The 20,495-nt window shown below is 39.0% G+C and overlaps 2 protein-coding genes across 4 annotated transcripts; one reads left to right on the plus strand and one right to left on the minus strand.

The window, feature by feature from the left end:
• The first annotated feature begins 745 nt into the window (after positions 1–745).
• On the plus strand, positions 746–12,897 carry LOC127789914 (ubiquitin-conjugating enzyme E2-17 kDa-like). Of its 3 annotated transcripts, none has more exons than XM_052319007.1 (5): positions 746–1,059; positions 1,201–1,316; positions 2,943–3,070; positions 4,160–4,264; positions 12,493–12,897. In XM_052319007.1, exons 2-5 carry the CDS (start codon positions 1,247–1,249, stop codon positions 12,634–12,636), a joined length of 447 nt encoding a protein of 148 aa, XP_052174967.1. In that variant the 5' UTR covers positions 746–1,059; positions 1,201–1,246; the 3' UTR covers positions 12,637–12,897. The 3 variants fall into 3 exon arrangements, with proteins under 3 accessions (XP_052174967.1, XP_052174966.1, XP_052174965.1); XM_052319006.1 differs by having other exon boundaries at positions 747–1,052; XM_052319005.1 differs by having other exon boundaries at positions 747–958.
• Positions 12,898–15,031: 2,134 nt separating this feature from the next.
• LOC127789639 (receptor-like protein kinase FERONIA) lies at positions 15,032–18,662 on the minus strand. The gene is made up of 2 exons (XM_052318574.1): positions 18,433–18,662; positions 15,032–18,007 (listed from the first exon to the last, which is right to left on the minus strand). Exon 2 carries the CDS (start codon positions 17,961–17,963, stop codon positions 15,282–15,284), a length of 2,682 nt encoding a protein of 893 aa, XP_052174534.1. The 5' UTR covers positions 17,964–18,007; positions 18,433–18,662; the 3' UTR covers positions 15,032–15,281.
• Between the last annotated feature and the right edge of the window lie 1,833 nt (positions 18,663–20,495).

A 20,495-nucleotide genomic window follows, 5' to 3' on the forward strand; every position in this document is an offset into this window, starting at 1 on the left:
GTTACTGTACTAAACCTATACCTAGATGGTTTGGAACTTGTGTTGAACAGTGGACTTTACCTTCTAGTTTGGTAATTCGAGTTAAATCATACATACTCTTTTAACTTATCTGCCTGCGTGCGTGCGTGCGTGGAGCAGTGAATGCATATGGTCTGGTCCCATCTGAATCCATCTCTATTATCATATATGATATTATATATAAGTTATAGTCAGTGGTTATTTGTTAAATTTTTGTTGTGCGTAGCGTAGGTATTATTTTAGATTTTTTTTTAAAATTTTTGTTTTGTATTATTATATTTTAATATTTTATTCTTAATTTGTTCATAAGAAAAAGTGTAAATTTGATTAAAAAGTTGTAAGGAAAATAAACTCAGTCAATGACAAGTCCGTCCCTAATCAAGGAAGGGTAGGAAAGTGCTCACATTGGCAGCGGCAGCCCAGTTGGTCAAGAAAGGGGCACAAAATGTCTTCCGCAGTGAATCTTGGACCAAGACTAAGGATCGAGTCTCGCAAGCGGTAGTGTGAGAGTACCTCTCTCCAAAGTGAGAGAGGGCTCCTTATGCGTGGTGAGTTCGGGTCTAGCCACTGTGTCTGGCTGGATTATCATGATTAACCTCTTCCCACGTTTTGTTGGGCCGAATGTGGGAGGTGTTCCATGTGAGCGATTTCACCTTTTAACCAAAAAAAGAGTAGGAAAGGAAAAACAATAAATATATATCGGAAAGAGAGGACAGCCCGTGCCCTGTGCTTGTTGGTTGGATCCCAAGTGTCACTTCTCTCCTCAAATCGCCAGCGTCCAAAGTGAGGGTGTCGTCGGGCGGGAGGGGCGAGGCGGGGCTTTCTCTTCTTCGCTTAGGTTGGGTCCGGTCCGGTCCGGTCTGGTCAGTTCAACATAGTTGCAGAGAGAGAGAGAGAGAGCGAGAGAGCGAGAGAGGCCTTTGTTTGTTGAGGTGCTAAGGTGTGGATCTGCTTGAAAGCCGTCTTCTGTTTGCCGCTATTTCCTCCCTATCGCGATTTCTCAAAGCCTCTTATTCTGGCATCATTCTCTTTAGGTTTAGGGTTATAATTCTAATACTGTCTTAGCTATGCCCTTCCTCTTTTCTTCCTTATTCATATGTATTTCTGTGTCTGTATAATTTGATTTTCATTTCTTGTACTCAACTCGTGTTTTTTATGGACGTTTCCTTTACATTCTCGCAGTTTCAAGGTTTCGGAAGTGTGTGTTGTGTATTTGTGCGTAATCAACATGGCAACAAAGCGTATCCTCAAGGAACTCAAGGATTTGCAGAAGGATCCTCCTACTTCATGCAGTGCTGGTACCCCCTTTTCTCCCAGATTTATCTCCGTATAATTGCATCGTTTGGTTTGTCGTTTTAAGTCGATCATGAGAAAATTGATGGCGGTAGTGTGGAGGCCCTTTGTTTTTCCGCTTCCAGAAGGCACTCATAGTTATAATGCCTAACAATCAGTAAAATCACAAATTGTTATTTCTTTTGTCATTCTACAAGGCATTAAAATTTTTGGAACTGCCATTACTAATTAGTTCTAATTTATAGACAATTTCTCATACTATATTTTCTTTGGTTTAAAGGTGGCAGTAGCTTAAAATGATAAATCACTATTCCTATTGCTGCTTAAAGGAACCATCAACAAGTATGGGCTTGACATTTTTTATTACCAATCTATACCCTGTCGTGTTACTAGTGCCTAACTAACCATGATCAATTTGACGTTTTTATAAGATAGGGATTGGTAATGCTTTTATGAAATGTTGTACTCTTTTCCTGAAACATACAATCGGGAATCAATGGAAATCTCAATTGTTCTATATTATTTCCTTATTTAGGAGGGAAAAATCAAATTGATGAACTAAAATTTAGGGATAGGGGAGTTTGGCAAGTCAAAATATATAAAAATAAAGTTCATTATCTTTGAAAATGTGTTTTACACCATTAATTTGATTTAAAATACCTATTTGAAATATTGCATCGAATGTCTAATTGTTAAAACAAAATTATTTAAAAGTAACTGAGATTCTAAGAGTAACACATAGAAGTCTGCACCTATAATACCATACTTTAAAGCACATGCCATACTCTGTTTTTGTTCCTCTTCCCGTTCCAGATACTAGAATGTTTCACCATCTAGGTAATTTAGGCTTATTGGTTCCTATAGCCAAAGCTATTAAATTGCATTATCTGATGACATGGCTTGCTATGATTTTGTTCTGTTTTTGTTTGGTGCAATGATGGGAAGTTTTGGTTGTTATGGGGCCACATTATACTGCATAGTTACCAGGATTGTGGTAGGTTGTGGGTCATGGTACAGGAGCAGGTTCGGGGTACTTTAGTATACTAATTTTATGGCACGGAGAGGATAGGCTTAATTTGGTTCACTATTTTGGGTTGTTGTACATGTTATAGTTGGTACTTAAGTTGAAATTAGTTGGATTGATACTTAGTTCTTATAGAAGTTGGTCTGTTCTGAATTATTTTCTATGTTCTTGTACAACTTATGGAATAAGGATCCCATGCAAAAGAAATTAGATTTAAATATAATTCAAAATACAATAGAATAAACAAGAAAGTTAGGTAGGTAAGCTTTTTCTCTAATTTTCTTTGAGACTTATTCCAACTTAAATTTCTTTCCCAGTTTCTAATTGTTTTAACTGAACTTGTGCACCTGCTTGGGATCCCCATTCTTGGGGATCCAAATTGTGTTCCTCATGATTGTGCAAAAGAACTGCAATCTGAAACATGTGATCTAGATCACGGTTCTGGGGGTAGGAGGGAACCCAGTAATTATGTTACACTGCATCTTGTCTTTGATAGCAGTCATTTTTGGGGAAAATTGTCACACACTGTATCATATTCTTATACTGTACATGCTGACTACAATTGCACTCTCTCCTCTCTTTTATGACTTTTGAAGTATCATAACAGGACCTGTGGCTGAAGACATGTTCCATTGGCAAGCAACTATTATGGGGCCTCCTGACAGCCCATATGCTGGAGGTGTTTTTTTAGTTACTATTCATTTCCCTCCTGATTATCCTTTTAAGCCCCCAAAGGTAACTCCTCCCTTCCATTTGTACATGGTGTAATATTTGTATACTTGTTGGTTTCTTTTAACAAACTTAATGTTTAGATGTTTGACCTTGTTGTGAAGAGTTGCTACTTGCTGGATTGAGAGAAAGTAACTAAGGAGTTGTCTAACTGGATGATTTATGGGTGTGCTCAATCAAGTCCATGCACCCACACGTGTAACTAATTTCAATTGTCCTAATTTTTTAGTATGATAATCCTAAGCAGTAACAAGTGAAAAATATGAGGACAATTGAAACTAGGATTATCATACTAAAAAGTTAGAAATAAGTTATGCATAATAAGATTGAAATGGTGTCTATTGAAGGTAAGATGTATTTCGATGGCCTTTCCCTATCACAACTGCTCTTCGGAATGAATTTGTCTCAAAAGAAAGAACTAGCGAAGCACACCAATTCCATTCCAATTCTCTCAGACAGAGCAGAATAGCTGCCATCATGCTGCCCCTTTAGAGCAAGTGCCTTCTGAGATCAATGCTATCAAGAAGGTCGCTTTAAAGCTTACCTTGAGCCTTGAGCTAAATCATTTTCAGCAACATGGACCCCAACCTGTAAAGCACTCCCAACATTTAAAATGGTTTGAATGTGTAAGAAGACTAGTAGACACACTTGTGAGGAGCATTGTTGGAAATGGAATAGCTAGAGATAGAGGAAGACCAAAGAAAAATTAGTGAAAAACATTTAGACATGAGATGGGATATGATCTTTTAGGATAAATGATCATGAATATAATTTTGTAAATAATTGACACGCTAAAAACCATATAACTGACCTGACCTGGTGGGATTAAGGCTTATTGTTTATGTATTGTTTTGTTTTTGTTATTGGTATTTCATTGTTTTTGTGCGAATAAATAATGGGGAAACAATATTGCATGTTTTTTTAAATATGATGCTGTGTTAACTTGACATGATTTGTACTGAGTAAAGCCGAGGTTTCTGTTGGATTTTTAAATGTGATGTTTTAGATTATTATTTTAATCTCTGTGTTTCAGATGGCTTGATATTTTATATATTGTTGTTTTGTATTTCAGATGGCTAACAATTAGTTTTCCAGGTTGCATTTAAGACTAAGGTCTTCCATCCAAACATCAATAGCAATGGAAGTATTTGCCTTGATATCCTTAAGGAGCAGTGGAGCCCTGCCCTTACCATCTCTAAGGTTTGAATTTTACTAACCAATTTATTGAGTGTACAACTTGTCAAGAAATAAAAGGCTTTTTTTATCCATTTGTTTGTTATTGGTCTTAACATCAGTTGAAGCAATTAGATTGTAAAAATATGAAGTTCCAACTGTTTAAACTTCATTGTGTGATTATCTAAGAATTTTGTATACAGATGGATTTGGAGGTGCTCTTCAGGTGTTTTTTTGGTCACTTGAATCCATTAATCTCTAATTGTGCTTAATTGAACAAAAAGTATACCAATTTCATATTGTTGACTCTGGCAATATGTGGTACTGGGTACATATCAGTGTGGTCGCAGTTTGGGAAAATTAAGTAGCCATAGAATTCAAATTGGAGGGAGAGAGAGAATTTGAAAGGAGGAGGGAGGAGGAGGGAGAATTAAGAGGAAAAGAGAGAGAGAGAATTTTGGAGGGAAAGAGTTATGTTCTATTCAATTGCATAAATCCCATCTTTGGTGCCTCTTATCCTTTTACAGGCAGCCTTATGGTTGTAACCACAAGGGTACAAGTTGTTAGAGCTGCAACCATTTAGTACAGCTATGACTTATTACAATACCAGGCTAATTACAACCTTGCCCCCTAACTACTAATTACATTCATGCCCTTGCCCGCCCTTTAGGGTCATGACATTTTCCCTCTCCTTGAGATCTTTCTTGTCCCCAAGAAAGGACAGTAGTTGGGTTGCTTGAGGGTATTGCTTCAGCAAGTCAGGTACTCCTAGGTTGCATTATCTAGGTGTAGGTGGCTCCATTGGACCAGCACTTTAGTTACGGGAATAGTATCCTTGTAGGTGATCCTCCTGTCCATAATAGCTTGGGTTTCCATGGGCACCTCTCTGTCTTCGTCTACTGGGGGAAGATGGGGGTTGGTTGTGGTTGTAGGCTCCACTGCTTTCTTTAGCAGTGACACATGGAACATCGGATGAGTGGTTGTGCCTTCAGGCAATTGCAGCCTGTAAGGTACCTTGCCTACTTTAGCAAGCACTGTGTATGGCCCAAAGTACTTAGGGCTCAACTTAGAGGTAGGGATTGATGAGAAAGAGTGCTGGAGAAACTTTTTGACCTTCAGATATACTCTATCACCCACTTTAAATTCCCGATCACTCCTCCTTCTATCCGCCACTTGCTTCATCCAATTCTGAGTTGTGGTTAGTTCCTTCTTCAGTAGCTGTGTCACCCTCTGTCTTTGTTGTAAATACTCTTCCACGACAAGCACTGTTGTGGGGGTGTTCATTAGGGCAAGTAGGAGAGGGCCTAGGTGCCCAAATAATGCCTCAAATGGGGACTTCTTGATGGCACTGTGGTAACTTGAATTGTACCACCACTGTGCCATAGGTAGCCATCTGCTCCAACTCTTGGACTTGGCAAAACACATAGACCATAGGTAGGACTCCAAGCACTGATTCACACTCTCCGTTTGCCCTTTTGTTTCTGGATGGTATGTCGTGGACATATGCAACCCTACTCTCAAGCCTTTAAACAGCTCTTGCCAAAAATGGCTTATAAAAATCTTATCCCTATCGGACACTATTGATCTTGGGACCCCATGAATCTTAACCATTGAGTCTAGGAACTACCTAGCCACCTCTTGGGCCATGAATGGGTGGGTGAGACTTACAAAGTATGCGAACTTAGTCAATATGTCCACAATTACCAATATAGCATCCCTGCCCTCTAACTTGGGTAGGCCTTCAATGAAGTCCATAGACACCCCTTCCTGAACCTGTTCTGGGATGGCCAATGGTAGGGGGAGTCCTGGTAAGGCCACATGCTGGTGCTTGCACCTCTGACAAGTAGGGAAAAACAACACAAATTCCACTACTTCCTTCTTGAGTCCTATCCAATAGAACATCTGTCTTACCTTGTGGTTGGTAGCTCAAATTCCAGAATGGACCCCCAAGGGGGAGTCATGCAAGGATTGCAAAATCCTTCGTTTGAGCGTCTGATCATTCCCCACCATTATCCTGCCATGATGTATGATCAGTCTCTGTGTCATGGTATACCCCCTGCTCCCCATAGAATCCATTGCCAACTATTCTTGCGGTTTCTTAAACCACTTAGTATGCTCATAGCTCTCTGTGATCTCTTTTAGCTAACCAGGGATGACAGTTGTAATGGCACTGCAGCTGGCCTGTTCTTCTCTTCTGGAAAGTGCATCGGCCACTTTATTTTCCTTCCCTTGCCTATAGTAGATTGTATAATCCAAGCCCAATAGTTTAGATACCCCCTTCCTCTGGAGATGGGTGTGTAGTCTCTGCTGTAACAAATGCCTCAAACTGTCATGATCAGTCTTAATGATAAAGGGGCCTCCTTCCAAGTAGGGCCTCCACTTGTCTACTGCCACTAAGACTACTAGTAGCTCCTTGTCGTATACACTTAGTCCCAAGTGCCTTGGGGCTAAGGCTTGACTAAGGTATGTTAACGGTCTGCCTTCTTGCATGAGCACTGCACCTACCCCCATATTACTAGCATTTGTCTCTACCACGAAGGGTTTTGAGAAGTCGAGAAGAGCTTATACCGGGGCTCTTGTCATTGCCTCCTTGAGGGTTGTGAATGCCATTTCAGCCTTGGGGTTCCACTAGAACTTATCCTTCTTTAGCAACTCAGTTAAGGGCTTACTAATTATCTCATAGTGTGGGACAAATCTCCAGTAGTACCCTGTTAGTCCCAAGAACCCTCTCAATTCCTTCACAGTAGTAGGCTGCGGCCATTCAGTTATAGCAGAGATCTTCCTTGGATCAGTACTAACTCCTTCCCCTGATATTATATGCCCCAAATATTCAACCTCCTTCTGTGCAAACAAGCATTTGGACATCTTAACATACAATTGATTGTGTTTAAGGATTCGAAATGCTGTCCTTTGGTGGGAAAGATGAAGTTCCAGGTTAGGGTTATATATTAGTATATCATTAAAGAATACTAATATGAATTTTCTTAGGTAAGGGGCAAATAATTGGTTCATCAAGGCTTGAAAGGTAGTCGGGGCATTAGTGAGCCCAAATTGCATAACAAGGAATTCATAAAGGCCTTGGTGGGTTCGAAAGGCGATTTTTGGGATGTCTGCAAGGTGCATTTTGATCTGGTGGTACCCAAATCGCAAGTCTAGCTTAGAAAAAATGGTTGCCTCATGTAATTCATCCATCAAATCTTTTATATTGGGAATAGGGAATTTATTCTTAATGGTTAGGGTGTTGAGCTGGCGGTAGTCCACTCAAAACTGCCAGGTACCATCTTTCTTTTTGACTAATAGGACAGGTGATGCAAATGTGCTCTAGTTGGGTTGTATAATTGAGGAGGAAAGCATTTGTTTAACTTGTCTTTCGATTTCAGATTTCTGTATGGGTGGGTAACAATAAGGCCAAATATTGACTGGTTGTAAATTGGGTTTCAAGGGAATAGTATGGGCCAAGGTTCGGGTAGGGGGGAGAGAGGTAGGTTTAGCAAACAATTCCTTAAAACTCAATCAAAAGTTCATTGAGTGTGCCCATGGGGATTACCTCTTCTTGAGATGGTGTAGGTTCTACTATCTGCTTCTCATTGCCCTTTGTTCCTGTGTAGCCTTCTTCCTCCATTTCCACAGCTTGAATGGAAAATAACTAGGAAATGTGGAACTTCCTCTTTTTAATCAACTTCTATAATTTCTTCCCTGTAATTATTTTGCATTCCCTTGTCTCTTGGCTTCCCACCAATGTTAGCTTATTGCCATCCACCTCAACTATCACCTCTAGCTTATTGAAGTCAAACGTCAAAGGACTAATGGTCCTCATCCAATCCACCCCCAACACTATATCACAACCCCCTAATTCCAGTACCCTTAGGTCCATTGAGAACTCCTACCCTTGTATGAGCCACTTGAAATCCGCACATTTGTAGTAGCTAAACATACGATTACCATTGGCCACCATGACAGACAATGGTGTGGTGGCCATCAACTCACTCTGTAGATCAGTGGCAATAGCTTCACTGAGGATGCTGTGTACTGCCACTATCTACGAGGACCATCAACTTTCTCCTTCCGGCTTGCCCCTTGACTTTTATTATCTTCCCCGTCGGCTCTCCTTTCAATCCATGGAAAGATATATCCCTCCCTCCATCATCTACCTCTGCCTCCCCTACCAACTCCATGTCTTCCTCATTGACCTCCCTTTCTTCCTCATTATCCTTTTCTTCCATGCCTTCCATCTTCAAGAGTTGTCGTTTGCACTGATGGCTTGGTCCATACTTATCACCACGTTTGTAACAGAGCTCGAGTTGCCTTATCTGCTCAATTATAGTACCCTTCATGCCATTGTAATTTGTCTTAGGGAATCCCAATGCTAATCCAGCACTCATCCCCTTCGTGTTCACCCCCATAGGCTGTGGAGGGTTCACATTGCTCCTAAGCCACGACTTAACCCTCCCAAAGATGGCCTCTAATGTCAATTCTTGAAGCCTAGCCTTCTCTCCAGCCTACCTCACGGTGGTAGGCAACATCATTTTGACCATAAATTGCAATTCTCCCCTAAGGCCACTCACAAAATTCGATACAAAATACTGCTCCGTCAGGTATGGTTGTGCATTCCACATAAGAGCCCTCAATTCTTCGAACTTGTCCAGGTAGTCAATCACTCTTCCTGTTTCCTTCAACATCTTGAACTCCTCGATCATAGTCGACATGTTCTCCTCCTCAAACCTTACACACAACTCTTCTGCGAACTCATCCCATCCAACCTCCACCTCCCTCGCCTTGATCCACCCTTGATACCAGGAGTCGGCAGTATCATTGAGATACTGCCATGGTGACCCTCTACACCTCGGGCACATTATACAAATGAAAGAATCTCTCACACCGACGGATCCACCACCTCGGCTTGGATCTGTCAAACGAGGGAATCTCCAAACGAGGCATAGGGGTGGAGAAATTAGTGTGAGAATTCAGAGTCCTTACCGGTGCTTCGATGTTCGCATCTAACGGCTCACTTGGTTCAACCAATCCGTCAGGTCGTGGGAGTATTCCATGGCCGGAATGACTGGGATCCTTAGTTGATTGGGGTGGGAATTCAGGCAGTAGCCTGAATTGTGGAAGGGCAGAGAACATATTGATTATGCTATGAATTCTCTGTTTGTACTGATCGATGATTTCCTAGTGCTTCTCTACTCCCATTGCATCACTTTTCTAGCAATGGCTTGATCTTCCTCGCCCTGAGCGATTGCCTCATGAGTTTGGTTGATTCCAAACTCCAGCGCCTCCATGCGCGTCTCCAATTGCTTCATACTTGTGTCTTCCGCCATTGATTTTGCTCAAGTTGATATCGCCTTCAATCTCTGAGAATGTCTTGTTCTGATACCAAATGATAAGTCTTAGATCTGAGACTTATGCAGTTTGGGAAAATTAAGTAGCCGTAGAATTCAAATTGGAGGGAGAGAGAGAGAATTTGAAAGGAGGAGGGAGAATTGAGGGAAAGATTTATGTTCTATTCAATTGTATAAATCCCATCCTTGGCGCCTCTTATCCTTTTATAGGCAGCCTTATGGTTGTAACCGCAAGGGTACAAGTTGTTGGAGCTAACCGTTTAGTACAGCTATGGCTTATTACAATACCAGGCTAATTATAGCCTTGCCCTCTAACTACTAATTACATTCTTGCCCTTGCCCACCCTTTAGGGTTGTGACAGTTGGCTATTATTAGATTCAATCACTAAATGAATTGCACAGACAACTAGTTCATAATATAAATTGCAGACACTAATATCTACCTGTCATAGGCCGAGGTTATATGAGTAATTAGAATAGCATGGGCAGTATTGTAATAGCTGGGAGAGGAATAATTCAAATTCCTCAAATGGGCGCACGCTGAGCAGTTAGTTACTGTCGCGCCACTTGTATCTTGCTTATAAATAATAGTTGGTCGAGGATGGGGAAATCATGTGAGGATTATTACACAATTTCCTTTCCCTCCCTTTCTCAATTTGCTCTCATTTCTCTCTCTCTCCGATTCTAGAACTTACCCGCCCTCTCCTTTTCCCTTCTCAATCTTTCCCTCTTCCCGCACTTCCTTCTCAATTACGGAAGGAACTCTCCTGTCAGATCCGAGTCTGACACTACCTTGATAATTTTGTGAAAGAATGTTGCATGAGAAAATGAACTTTCATTTGTAACATTATATCCTCTGGGTGCAAGAGCATTGAGGGGGAGTATCTTTAGAAATGTAAGCCTCTAAAAATGTTCTCTGCGCTAGGTAGGATGCTTTATTTATGCCTTCATCTATTTAATCAATTTTTAGAAGAGTATTGCATCTGTGGATGAAGAAACATTGTGATTTTTGTTGTGACATGTTGGTAGGTAAGTTGGGACTTATTTTAGTATGCACTTGATTCAATTTGCATCATGATTTATACATGTAGTGACAAAGGAGTCAACAGATACAATACTGGATCAAAAACAGAATCAAGTGCAAATACATATTTACGCCTAATAGTTCAACATATACATGTAGTTGAACCATGTGGATGGTATCTTGATTGAGAACTGTGGTTTTACATATTTACGCCTAATGTCAGTACCCCAATATTTAAGCATGATTGCCATTTTAAAATCTAAGAGCTTTCATTTATGGGATAACTAACAAACTGTTTTCTGCTTCCCCTTATCAAGTTTATGTATTGGTTTGGGACCATGAAAGAGGACCAACCCTATACATGCAATTTGTAAAAGGTGATCCCAGTGCATGGGGCTTCTGGATTGTGGATAATTATAAATATTTTAATTTTATAATAGTATTTTTGATAGTATAGTATTACTTTATGTTACAGTTTTACAATAATATCATCATAATGATATTATAATACCAATGTTGTGGTACGAAATAATAATTCTATGGAAAGGCACATTTCTGAAATATGACATTATTGTGAAAGCAAGTGGAAGCACTTTATCTGGTGTTTTTGTTTCTTGTCCAGTTTTTGCTTTCTTGACGTCACAAACATTTTTTCCTGTCCCAATAAAAATAAAAATAGGAAGTAGGAAGCTACAACAAATCCAACCGGGAACTGTAAATTTGTTTCCTAATGATGGTCTACTTTGATGAAAGGATAAAAAAAAAATCATATCAGGAATAGGATACCTGTAGAATCATATTGTTACTTAGATCTCAGTACCTTGGCACCCATGCATTGTTACTATTAGCATTTATTGATCTTGAAATTGATTTATTGTCCATACATAGTGTTAACATATATGTCTGTATATTGGTATCCCATACGTTGCAACTATTGGCATTGTTAGTCCTAAAATTGATTGATTAATCCATTAGAAGTACAAAATTGACCACTAAGCCTCTAGAGATAGAAGTTTTAAAGGATTTCATATCTATCATCAGCATGAGTGCCCCCATTACCAACAGGTGTCCACTTATGATAAGGAACATTGAAACATTTAGTTCTGTAGATAGATTTGTATGTATAGCCACTTAAGTCATACTTGTTTCTATGTGTATATTAATAGAGAGGCCTTGATTAACTAACAGGTAATAAAGAAATACATGATAAATGATATTGTGGACCTTGGGAGTGGAATGGAAAGTTTGGGGCCTAATAGTTACATGGGATATCATTTTGATAATTTGGATTTGGAGGTCACTTGAGTTTAATAAAAACTGAGGGAACTAACGTCCACACACTGAATGAGACCTTTCCAGAAGAAATTTTAGTTGGATGAATTCTCTAATAAAGCACTATTCCTGGAAGTATAATTGTCTGATGTATTCAAGAATCATCATTGCTGAAGAAGAAAACTTGACTGGGTCTCTAGGTTCATGACATAATTGCTTCTTTTTTATCTTTTGCAACTTGTCAGGTTTTGTCTTTCTGATCTGGTGGTTTAGTTTCCAGAAATTTTCTTTCTGGTGATTAGATATTTCCATGTGTTAACAGGTTTCCTACACTTATGTTCGTCACCTGTCAATAGTTCCCAAAATAACCATTTCTTGTGTGAAGAACAAAGACTTTTGAGCAAGTGATCTTATTTATACTTGAGATTTTTACACTTTTGGGGAGTTGGTTGAGTTGTAGATGTCATAAGTGAAGTTTGCAGCTGAGATGACATACTGCCTTTAATTTGAACTATTGGTAACTTATGTTCGCCTGATATTTGCCAACAAAATAGTTTTGATGGTAATAAAGTTGACTGCATCGTCAGATTGTTGATAATGCTTTGCCCATGAATTAGGTTCTTCTCTCAATCTGCTCCTTGCTGACTGACCCAAATCCTGATGATCCCCTTGTACCGGAGATCGCTCACATGTACAAGACCGATCGAACCAAGTATGAGACCACTGCCCGCAGCTGGACACAGAAATATGCCATGGGATGACAGTCGAGTATCCCCTCCAAATAGGCTGAATCGTGCCAACGGAAAAAGAGCAACATAGTCTGTTATTTTTCTTTGTCTAAAGCTTGCATGTTGCGGATGGATGGATAGAATTGAAAGTTACTCTAGGTTTGGATGTGGTTTGGATCTATTTTACTAGAATTGATCTAAATATGGTGATGGATGGTACTTATGTTTTTAGACGTTCGTCAAGATTTAAGACAACCAAAAAAGAAAGAAAAACAAAGTTTTACGGATTTGTAAGTGTTTTTGTTGTTAGTTTAATGGCTGTTTGAGTGCTCTTTGCGTCCTGATGTTTTGGGTGTATTGTGGTGGGAGAGGGATGTCTAATGCTCCATTGAACTTTACTGGACATGCAATACTTACTGGTGGCGTGTTTAATGCTTTTTTGGCATTTGATGACGAAAGTCTACAGGTGTTTGAAGTGGTGGCGGCGGTGGGGGGTAGGCAGTCCACACATTTAAAATTGAACGATGATGCTGATTGTCGATTAGATTGGTGGAATTGTTCCGCCGACTCAACTGGGTAAATAATAAATATCATTATTATTCTTTCTTTGAAGATAATGATATAGAACTGAATTTGTTTTGGCAGTTACCTGACATTCATTCGCTGAGAAGAGACAATAATTCATGCTTCTTCTTCCGATGTCAAGTTTTTCTTATTGGTCTTTATTTTAAATTCTAATTGCACTTGCTTAGTGGCCAGTGGGACGACTTGGGAATATAACTTTAACAGAATACATTAGATATATTTTTACTCTTCCTCACACTTACTTTTTGGATACTGTACTTAGTCTTTGATCTCTATATTTACTGAGGCTAACGAATATCTTTATTTATGTAATTTAATTTAAATTAAAAAAATATATTTATTCAATTTTTTATTTCAAATTTTAAATTAAAATTTAGCAAATATGATATAAATAAATAAAAAAGTTATTTATTTGTTATAATATATGAATCAGAGAGACACTTCCCCATAATCTATTTGTACCCATACGGAGTATCCACCTTAACGTAATAGAAATTATCATCTCTAGTAAAGCTTGTCTTTTTTTTTTTTCAGTCAATTTATCTACAAAATGGAGATCTTTTGCTGTATGCAGCAATTGAAATTGAAAGAGAGAGAGAGAGAGAGAGGGCGTCGAATTGAAAGAAAGAAACGAGTTGTTTTCCCTTTCTATTTAAAGCTGTATGTATCTTTTCATGGACAATAGCTGTTAGATGCACATATGAACAAAAGCGTGTGGACCATAAAAACAGCCTGAAGACGAAGGTGGTGGAACTGGAGCCTGGAGGAGGGAGGGAGGGTGGGTGGGTGGGTGGGTCGTGTGCTTTTCACTCTCTCCGGCTTTGGCTTTGGCTTTGGCTTAAGCTTAACCACCACCACATGTCAATGTCGTCTTCTTTAGGTGAGTGGCCAAGAAAGACAGGCTAATAATTGATAACAGCCGGAACCCATTTCCTTCTCAGAAGTGCTAACTCTTTACTCATGTCCATATCTAATATTCAGATGGATTTTTCTCCTCTTAATTTAACTTCCTATGTTGTTGTTAGAAGGAACTTTTGAGTTCTAAAATCCAACTAATAAGTAATCATTTAATTTACTATTTACTTAGAAAGAAACCAACAATTAGTCGCACGGCTAGTGCATGTGCACGGCAGACAGCCGACTAATTATTACACGCATTGAGTGCGGGGACACGGTATTTGTCATCCATCTCAACAAGAAAGACTCTAACCCATCACACCCTGCCACCAATAGGCAGCAGTACCACTGGTTATTAAAATACATTAAAACCAAAATATTGGGTTCTTTATCCTATTCTTGGGTTCCATCAGCCTTGCTTTCACAGCTTACCCAATTTTACGGAAGAACGACCCCAAGAAGCCTGCGAGAAGATAACCCATTTCTCAAACCACTTAGCCAAACCCACCAAGCTGAATTATATAATATATAAACATAATATTCACTGTCAATATAATAGGACTCTCTAGATCTGAGAGCGCCGCCACCACGGGAGCGCCTCCCTCAACTTAGTCAGCGATCACCCGTGACTAAACCAACCGCGCAACCCAACCAACAAACAAACAGCCGTCCACGCGTCTTGCCAGCTGACATTATGCATAATATATTTATAAAGCTAATACGTGAAAACATTGAAAATGAACATGGACATCATCTAACATGTGAGAGACAGATTTCATGGCAACACCCACTTAATACAAGTAAATATTGCATTATTATCCCTGAAATTCTTAATCCTCTTTCCACCATTGTGACTTACAAAAGTGTTCACTTATCGCATGCAGTAAGGTAGTGCACAAAACAGCATTTTGTACCATTTAGCATGAAGCATCTACAAGAAGCCAAATGAATAAATAGCATCTAAATAAAATACCAATTACAATAAATTATTTTCACACCCTTCGTGTAATTCCAGATATATTTCTTACCGTGGTTTTGACCAAAACATATATAACGACCCCAAAATGATAAACGGCAAGTAAATGCGCAAGAGAAGAAACATTAAGAAAATTTACTTCGGTGGTTGACAAACATCGCAAAGCACACTGCCTTCAGTAGAAATCAGCATCCAGCCAGAAACACTTCAGTTTTTGATCTCAACGTCCTTTTGGGTTCATAATCTGTGAGAATACAGCACTGGGTGTCAATCCATCAGAATCTTCACTGGCTAGGCTCCGGCCGCCTATGCTCATAGACATCCCGCTGCTCCTTGAATCCGTCACGTTACCATCAAAACCAGGAGATGCATCTGGATCCTTCTTCCCTTTGCAGGCTACATCAAATCCTTCCTCAATGTCCACTCCACCAAGGCCCTTGCCAGTCTCCTCTGCACTCTCCTGCAGTTGTAGAGCAAACTCAAGGTTCCACAGCACATCACCCATTGATGGCCTATCAATTCCCTGATCTGCCACACACTTCATTGCAGTCTCAGCAAACTTTTTGAAGCACTCGGGTGCTATCTTCCCCTTCAGATATGGGTCACTAATCTGATCAAGAATTCCCTTCTTCTGGCAATGTAAAGCCCACTCTGCCAAACTCACCTGTTCCTTTGGAAGCGTTGGGTTCAAAGCTGGCCGAGCACACAAGATCTCAAAGAGTACCACCCCAAACGAGTAAACATCAGATTTTTCAGTCAGCTGCTGTCTCCTGAAGTACTCAGGATCCAAGTACCCAAAGCTACCCTTTACAACAGTGCTGACATGAGTGTGATCCAATGTAGGACCTGTCTTTGACAATCCAAAATCAGAAACCTTGGCCACCCACTTCTCGTCTAATAGGATGTTAGTTGTCTTAACATCCCGGTGGATGATAGTGTGCTTGGCGCCAGTGTGAAGGTAATGTAATCCACGAGCAGCTCCAATGCATATCTCAAGCCTCTGTTTCCATGGCAAGGGAGGCTTATTGGTCTTGTATAAATGCTCTCTAAGGGTTCCATGAGCCATGTAATCATAGACAAGGATCATTTCGCAATTCTCTTCACAATAACCAATCAGCGAAACAAGGTGACGGTGCCGAAGCTTCGAGAGCATTTCTATTTCAGTTTGGAATTCATGAACACCTTGTTCAGCGAGGGGATTCCCACGCTTAATTGCAACCTTAGTTGTTCCACCATCGATTTCTCCCTTGTAAACTTTGCCAAAACCTCCCACCCCAAGGAGTAGAGCTTCATCAAAATTGTTCGTGGCAGCCTTGATTTCAGCAAATGAAAAGTGGCGGCAAAGGTTTGATGGGAGGGAGGAGGCATAGCTCCCTGTGGTGTTAGTCTTTGCAGAGCCAGCGGAGTGTGAATGTCCATATAAAGAAAGAGGGAGCCACCCAGATGGCCCATCACTTGGACTTGAGTACTTCCCCTGTATCCGGCGACGAGAAACAGCACAAACTAATAAACCAACAAGAATGACCAACGCAATGCCACCGCCAACACTTCCACCAATGATTGCCTTCTGACCATTAGACTGACTTGACCTTGAGGGGTGAAAAGCCTCGGAAGGGTCAATTTTGTCTTGTTTTGGAGCTGGAACTGGATTAGGACCGCCAAGATTTCCAGAAGTATCATTTGCTTTAAATATCTCCACTCCATTCAAAAGTGCATCATAATACTGGGACTTTGAGGCAACGTTCGGATGCAAAGCAAGCCAAAGATCCTGTTGTGGAGCCCCGGAAGGAACCTGGACGACGAAATCCTTATAAAATGGAACTCCATTATGTCCTGCCCAGGCAATCACATCTGCTGCACTCTGAGCAGTTTGGTTATTAATGAAGATGTCGAATACTACCTGATTAATTTTTGTTATGTTTCCTTCAATCTCACAGAAATGCAGCCTAACCAAGTAAAAGAATCCCGAGTCCACAGTGAAGATCCAACTTAAATTATAATTCCGGTTGACGCTCTGGTCTGGACCCATTGATCTAGCAGTGGAATACACATCAACTGGTGCAATGTAAGTAGGCATACTCGAAGGGTACTCAATTGTCACGTTTGGACTAATACCTCCAGTAACCCCATATGCTGCACCAAAAAGGTAAGGCGAATCATCGTACCAGGACCTAAACATCCCAGTATCACCTGAGGGAGAAATGTCTTTTCCACCCACATTCAACCGGTAAACATTTTCAAGAGCAGTAGTGTTATCTATAAGAAATGTTGTAGGTTGCCCAACAAGCAATGCAGAACCATCGACAGTATTGTAAATGTCAGGCATTGATACAACCTCAATTCCATTGATGAAAGCATAAGAATTTGGAGTTGGAGAAGGTTTGAGAGTTATGTTCAAGATATCATCCGGCACGTTGACAGAATACTCTTTCACAATAAAAGCAAAGTTGAGAGCTGCAGTTGTTTGGGCAGCACTGAAGTTTTTGAGAAGGGTATATGGGCCAGCAGCAACCGAAAAGATGGCATTTGAGGCATTTCGCCCCGAGTAAGAAGCGGGATAGAAGTAGAGCCGGACAAATTTACGACCAGAGGCCACAGGAAAACTATAGGTGTACTCAGATTGGAGAATCCGAGCGGTCATGTAAGGGACTTCGGGAACAGAAGGATCTTGGGTGGCAGCAGTAGATGTTGAGGAACTCCCACCTGCAGATGCGAACTTTGACCCAATATCGGAGGTCCATTTGCGGCCATCAGTATCAGTAGTTTGAGGGGACGCCCCACAGTTTAGGAGAATTCTATCCGTTGGATTATAATCCGCAGCTGAGATTAAATGTAGCACGGAGGCCAGGAAGAGAGATGCTGCAGAGATCCAGAGCCAACAAGATGGATCCAGACTCCTCATCGGATGAGAGATGACAACAATTCACGGGAAAGCACTGAAACTAACTGCGACCAGAAAATCAAAGTTCAAGTAGTTAAATTTGCAGGGTACAACAGGTAGATAATTTTTTATTTTTTTATTTTTTTTTTAAAAAAAAGGAAGTCATTGAATCAGAAGTAATATGTAAGCGGAAATAATAGGCGTTGAAGCATGAAACGCCGGCCCGGCGACAAGGCAAAGAATAATATAATCTAATTTAGCAATATAACTCAGCTGAAATAAAAGGAGGAGCGGGGAAGGGAGCTGGAAATAGAAAAATCAGAGCAAGCGTTTTTGATTGAATTTTGTGAAGTTGCAAAACATGCAGCGGAGCTTCCAGATCCAGCAAACAAACATGGTGGAAGGCCAAAGAGAGGCACGGAGCGGAGGAGAGAGATAATAATAATAGCAAAAGAGCAAGGAAAGTAAAAGAGAAGCGCAGATACGTTACCTTTGGACAGTAAGTATGAAGGTAGATCCGAAGGAAGAAAGTCCAAAAATCAAGCCATTCTTGTTAGAAAACAACCATTCATAGCTCCGCCAAAATCGGGAAGCAAGCTCTGGATCAGCTGCTCAAATGCCTTCCTGAAGATGGAGAGAGAGAGAGAGAGAGGCGTAGAACCAACCGACGATGGAGGAGTCTGGCAAATGGGTTGGGTTGGGTTGGGTTGGGTTTGATTGAGTGGGGATGGTAGCCAACAGATTAATTAATTCACTTCATTAAAAAAAATAACCAAATACATAATTAAAATTAGGCTTCTGAATTCAACGCTAGTACTGTGAGCAAAATAGAATTACGATCCTGCCATTCGTGCGTGACAGCTCAGCATTCATTCATCACACCACACCGCACAGATTCCGGACGCGTCTTCTCTTCTTTCCTTCTACTTATAATAATAATAATAATAATAATAAGGACTATTAACGTAAAAAAAAATAAAACTTTTCAGATGATTTTATCCAATTCTTTTAATTTTAGCCATTAAGGTCGAATTTGTAAAATTAGTTACAATTTTATCCAAATTAAAAAACTAGGCTATTTGACTTATTATTTTATTTTTTTAATCATTTTTGTATAATAAAATGTTAAATACATTTGTTTAAGTGTGTGAATTTAATTTTTTTATTATAGAAAGATCAGCTAAATAAATTACCTTTATTTTCTTTTTAAATAGTTACAAACAGACCATCTCCTCCTATGTTGCACGGAAAACGCCTATACGAGGCGTTTCCCCCATTTTTGAAATATTTTTCATTTTCATTTCGTACTCTATTTATGTCTATTTTTTTAAAAGAATGTCCGTTTTCGCGTTTTCATTTCCTATCAAAAACATTTCCCTTTTTCCATTTTCATGCAACATAGATCTCTTCTATGTTAGACCAATTTTTTAGATAGCTCCATAACAAATCACTCTCACTCTCATTTTATTTTTAAACAATCCCTAAAATCTAATTAAAGTTTAAATACATTCGATGTAATGGCAGTAAGAAAGAAGAGTTAAATATTTTCAATTGTCGTCAATGTCATTGACTACGATAGTGGTCCAAATAGGACCAAAAAAAAAATTGTCCTACTTAAAAAGTCTAAACATAAATTTATGCAAAGAAAAACAAAAATCAACAGATAACAAAGTCATTTTATAAGTAATAATGAATAATTATTTCATGAAAACAACTAAAGTAATATACACGTATATACATTTATCATAATTTTTTGAAATACAAAATAGAATATTATATTCCCTTAAAAAGGTACCCAAAAAAAAAAACATAAACTCTTTTTCTATATTACACATAAATGTTAAAATAGTCCATTTCTTTTTAAAATCACACAGTAAATATATTACATTTCAATGGTATATATTTTTTATAATAAAATATTAAACTATTATACAAAGCTGTATTTAACAAAATTGTACGACGACGACTAGATAGCCCGTGAAAGTGATTTATTTAGCTGATTTTCGTGAAACAAAAAAATTAAACTCACATACTTAAAAAAATGTATTTAACATTTTATTATAAAAAATAAAATAACAGGCCGGGCAGCCCGTTTTTCAATTTGGATAAAATTACTACTAACTTTACAAATTCAATCTTAATTGCCAAAATTAGAAAGATTTAACAAAATCACCACAACTCAAAATTTTGACTTTTTTGTGCTAATAGCCCTAATAATAATAATACTCATTTCTTTGGCTCTCTGTTTTTTAATTATTAAAGATACTTTTATGTGTATTAAACCTTGTTATTATATCATCATAATGTATATAGGCAATAGGCATAATATATTAATTATTAAAAATTATTATTTTGTATTCTTATCATAACGAAATATTAGCATGTATATAAACACGTCTATTTTTGTAAGTGACATATTACGTGGATGATCAATTAGCAATATTCGAATAGGTTAACTGATTTGTCGTACTAGAACTTAATAATTAAAAAATATAACGTTTAGTTTTTAATGTGTAAAATATCAAATTATGTAGATTAATTATAAAAAATTCT

Source organism: Diospyros lotus, chromosome 14 (assembly GCF_014633365.1).
Source record: "Diospyros lotus cultivar Yz01 chromosome 14, ASM1463336v1, whole genome shotgun sequence".
Classification (NCBI taxonomy): domain Eukaryota; kingdom Viridiplantae; phylum Streptophyta; class Magnoliopsida; order Ericales; family Ebenaceae; genus Diospyros; species Diospyros lotus.